The sequence below is a fragment of the Conger conger genome, chromosome 4 (genome assembly GCF_963514075.1).
Source record: "Conger conger chromosome 4, fConCon1.1, whole genome shotgun sequence".
Lineage (NCBI taxonomy): Eukaryota > Metazoa > Chordata > Actinopteri > Anguilliformes > Congridae > Conger > Conger conger.
This window is the reverse complement of record NC_083763.1, coordinates 63824272-63837188: the sequence shown is the minus strand read 5'-3', so window position 1 is coordinate 63837188 and position 12917 is coordinate 63824272. Positions and strand designations below refer to the sequence as shown.

Sequence of the window (12917 nt, the reverse complement as noted above, 5' to 3'; positions counted from 1 at the left end):
TGGCCATTTGAGAGAACAGGTTGCTACTCTTTGCCATCATTTAATAAAAAATGATACTTGCCAATTTTAGTATATGTGTAACTGGCATTTATTTATTTGTTTATTTATTTACAGTGCTCTCATATTCTTTGTCTGTAATATATTTAACATTTTCTCATAAAATAAGCTTTATTTTCACATTAATGCAGCCAGCTGCCAATGTGTCACATTTACATACCTGTAAAATGCAATGGATGAAGACCAGTTATGATATTCCAAAGCAGATCCAGACTGCATATTGACATACAATTCAAAGACATATCTAACCTACTGCAGGATCCTGCCACTTGAATTACACTCTGGGATTAGGAAAGGCTAGTTCAGTGATATTCAATGAGTAATGAAATATACACGTGCACATGATTTTTTGGCACTGTTTAGTTTGATCCAACTTAACTGCATGTCCTAAGTTGTTACATACTGTTTTATGTAGGGCGCCGCAGCAAGGAGGTTCTGGGTTTGAATCGCAGTTGGCCGGGGCCTCTCTGTGTGGAGTTTGCATGTTCTCCCCGTGTTCGCGTCAGTTTCCTCCGGGTACTCCGGTTTCCTCCCACAGTCCAAAGACATGCAGGTTAGGCTCATTGGAGAGTCTAAATTGCCCGTGGGAATTTAGACTCTCCATGAGTGTGTGAATGGTGTGTGTGCCCTGCGACAGACTGGTGACCTGTCCAGGGTGTATTCCTGCCTTTCGCCCAATGTATGCTGGGATAGGTTCCAGCCCCTCTGCGACCCTGTTCTGGATAAGCGGGTTAAGATGATGGATGGATGGATGCATTATGTAGCCAAACCTTTCATCTTGGAGCCCACATGACGTACACTTTGTTACCATGATATGATGACATCTGTATTCCGGGTGTCTACTGAATTAATTAATATTCATGATAGTAACGTTGCAGAAACAATTTAACCTTATTTCTACCAATGTACATTCCGATGTTTTCTTTCTTCATTTGTTAAAATATGGCGCAATTTAAGTGTGATGCCTATTTATTGTTTTTGATGCCAAGTACATGTTCTGATTATATTTTACACATTCATATAATTACACATTTACTGTAATTGTAGTTTTTGTTTACTATTTGGTCCCAAAACTCAAAATGTCATTCCATTACAGTGGACATTGCTTGGCATCATTCTCAAGTAGATTGTGGTCGTGTACAACCGTGAAGAGATGATAATTAATTACCCACAGCACAACGGTAATGTGAAGCAATTTCTTTATTGCAGAGAGATTGAAAAGTTTGTCAAGCATGCGGACAGCAATATTGAAGCCGTAGCAACTTCAGTTGTTTTATTAGCAAACAAGAAATGTTAACTAAAAAAATGGAACAAAACAACTTCAATTTCTGTACAGATCAAAGTATAGTACAATATATACTTTTATAATACACTGGCTTACAATACGTATAATTAATACAGCAGTCACAAGGAACCAAACCTCAGGTTTGATGAAAATAACCAGTGTTGTTGAGAATAGGCTAGTACACCATCTCGCTTTGCTTCTTTCCATGGACTGACAATAATATATACTATTTTTGAGAACAGAACTATATATATACTAACACAAACCATTTATACATATTCTAACATTCCCTCTTGCTTTGAAAGTGCTCAATTTTCACTTTGTATTTTGATTTTCAGCTAAGTTGGAAAACATCACAGCTTTAACATTTACCGTCTTGTCACTTCGGTTATGTAGTCAGAGACAGGAGTCGCTGCAGTCACATGAAAACCTGCTTCATTCCACATGGTGGCACGGAATTCAATGGGCCACCTTATCAACATATTCATGCTTCTTTCACTTAGACCAAGTTAGATTCAAAATAAAATAAAATAAGGCCAAAGACTTAACGTTAGAGAGCAACTCCAGGAACCAAAATGGTCCCGGTTCCATTAACTGGCAGCACAGCGGTACCTTTCTGTGGCCATTATGCTTACAGAGCTAAAACACTTCAAATTGAAAAGAAGTTCTGCATTAAGGTCAATCGTCATTTCAGCACAGAACCCAAGGACTTGTATTTGGTCAGTCCAACCTGCTCTGTGTGTTCCTACTCTTTACCATGTGCACAGAAAATGGCACTGAAATGAGCATTCAGTGCAACAGATATAAGGTACTTCAAAAACACATTGCTCCAATCGCCTACACTGGATGGATCACCATCACAGAAGGGATGCACCATTACTAAATGTTGTGTTTTGTTACTTCTAAAGAATGTGTGAATGTAGGGGCAAATCATTTTGAAGCACCTTTTAAAAATATATAACAATAGTCCAGGGACTGAATACAGTCTTGGTGTACAGTTCCTTTAAAATGCTTGATGTTCAAGACACGCGGATATGGAAGAGCTAAGCAAAGCACAAATGGTTCTACACATCCAAATGTTTCCTCAAAAATTATTTTTGTAATATTTATTTTGTAAGTCCTTCACCATTCACTATTGACATTTTCACCATAAAACCTTTAGCTAAATCTAAGTTTCCATTCTTCCACCAGCTCAAAGCATAATGTGGTGCAAATTACCATTTGGTAATGGGTATATGGTAAGAAAGGGGATAAAGGGTACAATTACCAATTGTATATTGCTGTAAAATATTTTAAAGAATTTAAGGCAATCCAAAAGAAAACACAACAAAAAAAATCCATCAAAAAGAAAACCTGTGTGACCTTTGACCCCAGAGACACACCTGGCAAGAGGCTTTTGATTGGGGTCAAGGGTTAGCTCTGTTGGGATTGTAGGTAGACATGCATCGTGTGATATACCCAACTGCAAGTGCAGAGCTGCCAAGCCTGCGATTACATCTGTACAGCATGTCATTCACAGGGGGCTTGCCTAAGTTTTCCTTTTAGCATTCTGCAAACTTACAATTAAAAACAGACCACGAGAGACTCTTTCTTAATGAAGTTTGATGGAGCAGGAAGGTCTAGTGAGTGTGCCAGAAGGGTAAATAACTACATTGCGTTGGCACAAATTTATCCATTTCCTGGTCTGGAACTGCAGCATTCATGCCATCAGGTAAGACGGCATGTGGGCATTTATCCCAAAGTTGTAAACATCGGTTCTAAAAGGATGCCACTGATCTGAGGGCCGTCACACCCTGAATGACCCAGACTTTGGTTTTTCCAACCATCTGTGAATCCTATTATTCAGACACATGCACACACTGTCTCCTGTAAACCTGAGTCACTGGCTGCAAAATATCAAAATTAAATTAAAAATACTGCAAATATTCATTATGCTCAAGTGATCAGGTGTTTCTCAAATCTGTATTTTCACACAGTACAGTAAAAATGCCAGCTTGCATTTCATTTTAAATGTATACTAAAATCCAACCATGTTATGGCAGAAATTACACACTCTTCTACTTTCTTTTTGATGAATGCTATTACATTCCCATACACAGATTTCAAAAGCTGTTCTCCTTTTTTGAAGCGCATTAGCGCCACACTGAAAATTAATCAATAGTTGGGTTTCCATTCTAAAGAAGTAGTAGGTGATTTGGTTTATAATTAGTCCTTTCTCTATTGCTGTAATAATAAAAATAATAAAGAAAACTCACGATACTTCATACATCGCTCAAATATTTGCATTTTTGATCAAAGCATTTCTTGCAGAAGGCTTCAGCTACAGTTTGGTAACAATGGAAATGCACTTCTTTCACACCTTTGAACAGAAGTTTAAGTGCACCTGTGGAATTCCTCTGAAAAAAAGGACTGGTTAACCTTTTTTCCATTAATTAATGACTTTTTTTTTCCTCATGACAATTCAAAATGTGTTAGAAATTATTAGCTATTAGAAAACATAGCCCAAGCACATGCCGTGTACATACCAATAATGCACCAAGTTGATGGCCTTTACAAGGCTGATTTATAAATGTTTGCCATGTCTAACCAAACACTTCCTCTGGGTTTATTTTTACAGAAAAGAACCTTAGGTGCTCTTTAACCTCAAGGTGTTCTCTGCCAAGTGCAGTATTCAATTCACACTGTATTTGTGCTCTATACAAACTCTCAACAACACAGCTTACTTTGGTTCATGAAATAGGTTACATAATAAATTGTCACTGCATCTGTTGGAAACATTGACACTTAAATGTTAACCTGTATGAATTCCACCTCCATTTTTGTCCAGCAAACTAAGTGCAAAGTAAGAGACTAATGTCTGGTGGTTTGTTAAGCACCATACTCTTGCCCTCTCATTACCTGGTGGTAATGAAGAACGGCAAGAAAACAACATGCAGAAAGGAGAACCGTTGGAAATAAAATCATTTGTAATGCTGGACACCTGATGTTAGCAAGTGCCGTGGTGAAAATTCTTTGTCAATACAAATTCTGCTCTGGTCAGACTATGTGTTCATGTTGTCATAGTTTGTATAGTGCAAAAACAACTTCTGTTAGAAAATGATAGGTAATGCTTTTCCAGATCCACTTTGCCAGCACCACTACTTCTGTTCTAGGTCTTAAGACTCGACACGCTTTCTTTAAAAGAATGATTTCCACATGATGATCCACACATAGAATAGCTAAAGGGTTTTAGCTGTTTTTCCTTGCTTCACAAATCAATTGTCTCCAAATAATCTTATCAAGTGATAACCCGGGCAGCAGTAAGGCAGAAACATTCATATGAACTATCAATCTTTAAATTCAATGTCATGCATTAAAGACAAAAAAGACAGCAGAAACCTTAAGCTTTGATGCAACCCAACACTACAGCGATCCCACGTAATGCTGCCTTGTGGAGGAAGATAATGAGTAGTGTGCCTTCTCTACGTGAAACACAAGGGCTTGATGGAGCACCTCTCCCATCAGGAATGGTCCATTGGCTCAGTGGCGTTGGCGAGCTCTCCATCCTGGCTCTCCATCTCCTCCAGTTCCTCCGGGGCCGTGCTCTTTTCAGGCTGCTTGCCCGCTGCCGTTTCAGCCCCCATGTCCATACTGGAGTGTTCATGGTCGCCAGGTCCCAGGGTTGAGTCGGGGGCACTCGCCTTGGCCCCGTCTGTCCTCTCGGCTGGGCCCCTGGCATCGGGCCTGCGGGGGGCCGGCTCGGCGGGGCCCCGGTTCTGCTCCCTCAGGTGGCGGTCCATGGAGGCCTGGATGGAGGACACCATCTCCTGCAGCCTCTTCCTCTGGGCCTCGATCATGCCCGGGTCCAGGTGGCGGCCGTCCTTCAGGGTGACGAAGCCGGGAGCCATGCGGACCAGCTCCTTGGCCGTGTCCTCGGGGATGTCGGAGAGGTCGGCCTGCCGCGACACGCTGGCGCTCAGGTCCACCCCGCTGCTGTGCTTGCGGGAGATGGGCTTCAGCTCCGGAGGAGAGCCCCCGCTGGGGGCCCCGCCCAGGGAGTGGCCCTTGCCCTGGAAGGCGGTAACGTTGTGCAGCTGCTCCTTCTTGCGCACCACGCCCCCGCTCCCCAGACGCAGGAGGCCGTGGGACGGGCTGCCCTCGCGGCTCCTGGCGGCTGCCTCTGAGCGCAGCTGGGCCAGCGCCTCCTTCACCAGCTCCTCCACGTCCGGCCCCACGGGGAAGTGCCCCGCCGCGTCCACGCACAGCTCCAGACGCTCCTCCGCTGCGTTGTACACAAACGTCTTCCCGCTCAGGTGAGGCAGGGTGCAGTGTTTGCCGTCCATCAGTCCTGCAGATGGGGGACAGACAGGGAGACGGTGACATCAGACCTGCACATATGCACATCCACTTGCCTAATCGCTGTCAGACATCCGTTATCAGTGAGCCTTCTGCTTTTTACCTTCTGGACTTTAATAACTAACACTCTGACAACTCTGAAGCTCTGCGCATCACATGGCTTTTGGAGGTAAGAATTTGACAGTAAACAACATGATTTATAAAGACTGCTAAAACATCACATAACAGCCTATCATTCTGCAATAAGAACTTGCAAGATGAGGAAATGCAACTAAAATAAATACATACCCATATCTTTCTTCATTATGTTATAAAAGACTCCACCTTGTTGGAATAAGTGAGGAAGCTTCTTTGCATATGACCAGACATCTTCCCCTGCAAAAACATGAAAACGATGTAAATTTCATTTAGGTTAAGAACACTACATGAAACGGTGCATACTGTACGGATCAATATCAAAGGCTGCAGATCTCTTAACTACAAACTGGGATTAGATTTAGGCCTCAGATTGATTATTTTAAAGACCCATATTAATAAAGTGTTTCATACAGTAGAGGTTATCTGCTTAAACAGCATATGCTTCACAGTCATACATACTCATCCCCTGTGACATCATGGGGCCAACCAATGAGGACAAACAAATAACTACTTACACCGAGAAAGCAACAGCAGGTTAAGTAGAGTTAAGAAGAGTTTGGGGCAAAGTGAGACAGCTGGTTCTGACCTCATTGTATAAGCAGGCATGGTAAAAGTTAATATGACAGTTGGCTCTGGACACAAATAAAATCTGGCTCAAAGATACACTTGTGTGTACACTTCCCCAGAAACTACCGTGTCACTGGGCTGAAGTTAAAACTTTACTACACGACTATGGTTACATTTAGAGGCCATGTCTTTAAAAAAGCAGTACCCTGAACCAGATTCCCATGTCATAATACATCAATCACTGCCCAGGACATGACAGATATGTCCATGCATTTATAGGCAAGGCTGAACTTGCAGTCAGATGGCCACATTTGCTCTACAAGGCTGGGGTGAAAACTATCCATGACTGACTTCTCGTCCATCTTAATTTAGTGATGCCAAAATGCTTTGATGGCCTTTCAAACATGACAGGTACAGTTGTACAAACACTGTCATCTGACTGAAGAAAAGGAAAACTGTTAAGACTGTTGACACAGGCCCCCTTGGATACATGGCAAGCTTCCAGATCTCACAAATGGAAAAACACTGACATCCTTTATTTTTTCTGAGAGAGCCAACACAATTCCGAGTAGAATATGGCAGGTCCTGGGCAAACTGATTATGGCCCCACTCTTTCTCTGTCTTGCATCACAGGAATGTGTGACAGGTAGGTTCTGACACACTGTGGCCACTGCACCGAGCAGGACAGCAAACCTTGGGCTTCAGGGCGATATGTATATACACAGCTTCATGGCAAGAACCTGGGGCCTGTATCAAAGTAGTAAAACCCAGAACCCTCCCAAATCTGGAACTAGACTGAAGTGAAAAGAGCTGTTATACTCCGTACAGTTTTCCAGCTAGTTCAGTAATTCTGCTTCATGATACAGGCTCCTGCTCTTCTGGAAGAAATGAGTGGGGATCCTAGAGAGGTGCTGAATTTCAGGAGTGTGATCTCATTTCTCCAAGGAGAAAATATCAGCTCAGGGAATGGGGAGTTAACTTCCAGTTTCCTCAGTTTCAGTCACTGGCCGTTAACCCAACACAGCACAGGAGTCGACTGCTACAGTCACACCAGTATCTAACATGTCAAAGTGTCTGCTGAAACTGTGACCGTGTAACAGAGCTGAGAACAGGCAGATGGAAAATGGACGTCATTATTCCTCCACAGAAATGTGCAAGTCATTTGCTTCAGCGAACGGAGATATTTCAAAACATTTATGCCTAATCTCTGGCAAAATGTTTCCATGACTTTAATACCAAGGAGGGCAACCAGGCAGTTTTTCATGTCTTGGCCTAACTGAACAATGACTCGACACAATTCTGAAAAACATGAGCCAATGTATTTAAAAATATTAATATGATCAGTCAAATACATGCAGAATGAAAATACCACAGGCAAAGTGAGACATTTATACTTATATATTTTAACACCATGAACCATCTCACACATTGAAATTGAATGCAAAAGAATCCTGAAGACACGTGAGATGAACTTTATAAAAAAACAAAAACAAAAAAACAAGAATTTTTATTTTATTTTTTTCCTTCTGAGGTTTCTAGGGAAAGGACTTCTAACCTTGGTCTTATGTCTTACAAAAAGATATGCTCTAGCCTTCAAGTAAAACCATCAATCTTTTAACATTGGTACAAAACATGCACTAGCCATTTAGACGGTCTAATCTCTACCGTTTAAAAAATACCTTCCTTTTCTTTCATGAAGAAAAATGTGGTGATTTATCTGCACTATATTTGATTTCACTGCCACGCAGGCAAGTTTGCAATTGTGAGTGACACGAGGTTCAAAAACAGACATTATCTTGCCTGAGTCAAAACACTCTTTCTTTGATGAAAACAGAAGTACAGTTCTGCTGTTTTATCTTATCTCAAGAAGTTACACAATATGAGTGCATCAGGGTGGAGCTCAAATGTCAGAGAACATTTGTCACAGACATGGATTGTGAGCACAATTGTTTTGTCACTTCCATAGCAACTGGCTCTATGACCAAGAACATGCTTCATAAACAGGCAATGTGCTCCAAATGTCTCCAGTGTGTGAATCCAAGTTCATTAAGAACAATTGCTTGATGTTAAATACTACAGAAACATTATGTTTAGTAATTTAGAAAAACAATAAGTTGATAATATAAGAACAAAACAAATGGCCACAGCTGTTTTTAGTGCCGTGACTGAAATGCTTATCTACAAAGAAAGTACAGGATCAAACTGAAACATATCACACTTTGGCAAATAATATGCTGTCAATCTGCTCACTATCATCTGCCAAAATATATTTACTTCACATTTAAAAACCAACAGCTAATCCAAAAGTGTGGTTCCATGGAATAAAACACCTTGCAGGTGAAAAGTGAGTTTAGTCACCTTCTCTAGTTTGCCAGAAATATTTGAGAGAGGAAGGATAAGATTTGGTTCAATAAGTCATTACAAAGTCTGCACCCTGATACACAATTGATCCCAAAGTCAGCTGTTCAAATTGGAACAAGATTGTCTAACCCATACTGTTCACTTTAATTCATACCATTGCGCAATTAAATATTTTACCTTAGTTTAATGAACAACTACAAAATGTATGGCTGATAATCAGTAATCAATATTGTAAAGTAAGCTAATTTATAGCACGGTAATTTCAAAGTGGATGGACTCTTCAACTGATGCCCGAATCTACTGCTTATGCACAGAGCAAGAGCAATATAGGCCTAGAGGAGAAGCGTGAGAAATTAATTCAAATATGCAAAATGGAAAACAAATTGATACGGTTTCTGAAAAACTTAAACTGCACTACACTCCATTTCTCATACACAGTGAGCACTTAATTAGGTATTTATTAGACTTGTTTTTTTAGACCCTGTCCACCAAGAATCATTCCACAGTCAAAGTCACTTAGATCACATTTCTTCCTCATTCTGACATTTGGTCAAAAGAAAAGCTGTACCTCTTGACCACATCTGCATGCTTTTATGCATTTAGTTGCTGCCACATAATTTGCTGATTAAATATTTGCATTAACAAGCTAGTATACAGGTCTACCTAATAAAGTGATCATTGAGTGCACGTATAGCTACCACAACAAAACTACTCTTAATATATTGGCCTTGTAGGTTTTCACAAAGATCTAGAAGCATGAGAAAGATAACTTTCTTTTACATTAATGAATCTGTAAGAAGACACAGCTTATCAGTATGGTGTAAAGATAATGTGATTTTAGGAATTTTATAATATTTTAAATGACATTACTTGTTGAAATTTAAAATGGCAATCACTTAAAATGGTAGACATTTGTTACCTATTCTACAATAGGGAAAAACCATTACGGTTCATTATTTTTTCATGGTTAAATTGACCACCACTTACACTCTGGCAACCTAGAGCTGAGACTAGGTAAATGCATGATTTTAAGACAAAGAGCAGGACAACTAAGCATATGAAAGGAATGGAAAATAACTCATGCCAGTTTCCTTCTGTTAGCATTACACCCAAAAAGTAAAGGCAGCAGCAGCCAATTTTAGCATCAGCTGCACCGGTTATTCTTATGTAATATTTGTCAGAAACTGCACATCTGCATTTGCCATTTTTCAATCAAGTTATTCCCTGGAAATAAAGAGCAACCTCTGAGAGACCCCGAGTCCCTAAATGGCACTTAATGCCTTTATCCCCAAGCAGAGGCTCACATACAAATAAACATAAGAGTCCAGTTTGAGAACTCTCACCCATTAAGGTCGCCAGGAGGCAGAGGGAGGACATCTCAAGGTCAATGCTCTCCTGCAGCTCTTTGGACGTCACTCTGCCGGCTGAGGCCGACTCCTCACTCCTCACCGAGTGGAGGCCGGTGGTGGGAGCCGAGGTAGGAGCCTCCTTCTCCTTGGAGTCCTTGACCACCTCCACAGTCACCCTGTCCCCGTGCTGCAGTGGTAAGGGCTCATTCTCCTGGCCCTCCTTGGGTGGCAGGAGCTCCTTGGGGGGGAAGCCGTAGCGAATGCACTGCTGGGCAGGCGGCACAGCAAACTCTTTGGAGATGCTCCTCTGGAGCTCCGAGAAGGTGGTGTCAGCCTGCAGCGTGAGCATGGCCTGCCGCCCGTCATTGGTGGTGACCCGGATCTTCTTGTCGGTGCTAGACTTTGGGGAGTAGGGGGCTTTGGTGGGCGTGGCCGGGGCAGAGGACGGCCCTTCCTGTGACCCCTGGGATGGGGTCCTCCCTTGGCTCTTCTGGTCCTGCTTAAGCCTGTCGGTTCTCTTCTTCTGGGTCACAGAGGCCTGCTCGCTAATGTTCTGCTGGACGCTTCGCTCCGCTTTGCTCATGGTCAGCTCCTCTTTGTGCAGGGTCTTTGCTTTCTGTCCCGTTAATATTATCTTGGTTGGAGGCTGCACATCCACAGCTGCCTGTCCTTCTTCGACATCACCGAGCCTCCGAGCGTGCGCGCCATCGATAGCCACTGGATTGTACTCGTCCGGGTTTTTCTTGGCTGTGTGGTGCAAAATGGTGTTCACCACTTTCTGCACAAGGATCTCGCTCCCAAACTCGCCCGGGAAATGCTTGGTCACCAGCTTCATGGCTACATCGTAAACATTGCTGTTCAGGCTGGGGTCAGTCTCAAACTGGAACCAGTACACAGTCTCCCTAACCACTCTCCCGCCCCACTCCAAAGTGATGGGGAAGGCCTCTGGCAGGTTCTCGTACTCTTTCCCCTCCCAGAAATGCTTGAACCCGCAGCCACACTTTCCCCCCTGGGAGCGTGTGTTGGTTCGGTCTCCGTCCAGGTACACAACGGAGCCATCGCCGCGGACGTGCCGCACGGACGTCCCATGGCACCAATTGCAGGTGTTCAAAGTGCTCAGCTTGTAGTCGGGAACCAGAACGTCCCGCTCTGGGTCGTAAGAGCACACAACATTGTTCAGGGGGAAGCTGTAGTTTTTGTCAGGTCTGAGTTGCCCATGAGTGGACTTGGCCAAGTTGTAGAACTTACCGCCAGGAGCTAACCACTCAGGAGGCACGTGAAGCTCGGACAGCGCACTGCAGATCAAACAGCGATGAAGGCGGTTTTCCAGGACTGATTTTTTGGCAGCTTCTGTAACTTCTTCGGGTTGAACTCCAATGACACCAGTCCTTCTGTACACATACTGATGCACATCTGCCACCAAAGAGGGGTGAATGCCATGCTTTTCCATGAAAACCTCCTCCATGGCACTGACTAGCCGCATTAGATACTTATCCTGCAAACTTCTGTCACCGCCAATGACACAGCTCCCATCTTGCTCCAGCTGAATGTACTTCTTGATGAGCTCCTGCGGTACTCCCCACGCCTTGGGGAGAAGCCTAGCTGGAAGTTTAGGAAGAGGTGCACTTTTTATTCCTACAAGGGGAATGTAGTGGTTGCGTCCAGAGCTGCTCCAAGCAATGCATATAGGCTTGTTGAACTGACCGTCTTTACCCTTGCACCTCTCCTCTGGCACCAGTCCTGGGAGAAATGTTGCAGAATAATCCCCAGAGCTCCTCATCCCACTCAGTGAGTCTAGTAAGACTATGGGCCGGTGCAACACATTAGCCAACCCAAATATGTGAATGTTACGCAGTCCTAATGGCACCCCTTCTGGTGGAATAAACAAAGGGTCACATTCGTTTATTATGTCTTCCCACTCTGCTGCATCTATAAAATCTTGAAAAAGAGCCTTATAGCGGTCAAGGTTTTCCTTGAAATTCTGCTTCAAATTTTCTCTCAAAGCATGCCAAAACAACTCTCTGCCAACAAGTGCCCTAGATACAGCGTGGACTAAGCAGTGGCCATCTCCATCCACATGAACAGGAATGAGACACTCTTTATTCCAGTTAGCCTTCTTCACCTCTTCCAATGTGTCATGCAGGTAAATAAGGCTGCCTGATCGATCTTTCCCATAGCCGACAGTACATACATGTTCCTGCTCGATTAGAAAGGCTCTGTCCCCCAAGTGTGAGCAGTCGAAAATTTCCCCTTGATTCATCTCTCTTAATAATTTGGCTTGACCTGTCTGTTTATCCATTCCGTATCGCGTGAGAACGGGAGACAGCAGCTTGCAATGGTAGTTGGATAGTCCCATCACTTTTACCAACTCTGTCCCTTTTTTGGGGGCCCCGGTTACACCAAGTAGAGCATTTCTCAGCAAATTGTGAAGCACAACGTCCGGATCGGTGACTTCCTCCACTTTTAAAAGATTCCTCTGCTCGTGACGCTGACCGCATTCTGTGCATTCAATACTAACCGAGCCGTAAGCAGGGAAGAACAGCCTCGCCTGGCATTTCGGATCCGGGCAGGTACCAGACAAAATGCGCTTGTCCTTTTTCTTAGATCCTTGTTGCAACGACATTTTTACGAATACACTGTTGCTATGGTTCGTTCTACAAAACCATTATAAACCACTCACCGGCGATTAGTCAATCTTATTTCACCTTACGCAGCTGTTATTCATCACAAATGCAGAACCAAAAAACAACACGGAAGCGGTTCTTTTTTCCATCGACATTCTCACTGCCTGTCTTACGGAACGCGTCAAAATCGCAATGCACGCT

General features: G+C 43.1%; 1 protein-coding gene across 1 annotated transcript; it reads right to left on the bottom strand.

Annotated features, from left to right (window-relative positions):
* Nucleotides 1–1242: 1242 nt before the first annotated feature.
* vcpip1 (valosin containing protein (p97)/p47 complex interacting protein 1) lies at nt 1243–12868 on the bottom strand. The gene is made up of 3 exons (XM_061240652.1): nt 10087–12868; nt 5966–6052; nt 1243–5669 (listed from the first exon to the last, which is right to left on the bottom strand). Exons 1-3 carry the CDS (start codon nt 12713–12715, stop codon nt 4843–4845), a joined length of 3543 nt encoding a protein of 1180 aa, XP_061096636.1. The 5' UTR covers nt 12716–12868; the 3' UTR covers nt 1243–4842.
* Between the last annotated feature and the right edge of the window lie 49 nt (nt 12869–12917).

Coding starts and splice junctions, on each gene's coding strand:
- vcpip1 (XM_061240652.1), bottom strand. CDS start 12,715: ATGTCGTTGCAACAAGGATCTAAGAAAAAGGACAAGCGCATTTTGTCT. Junction 6,053..10,086: donor CCTCCTGGCGACCTTAATGG/GTGAGAGTTCTC, acceptor ATGTTTTTGCAG/GGGAAGATGTCTGGTCATAT. Junction 5,670..5,965: donor CATAATGAAGAAAGATATGG/GTATGTATTTAT, acceptor CCCCATCTGCAG/GACTGATGGACGGCAAACAC.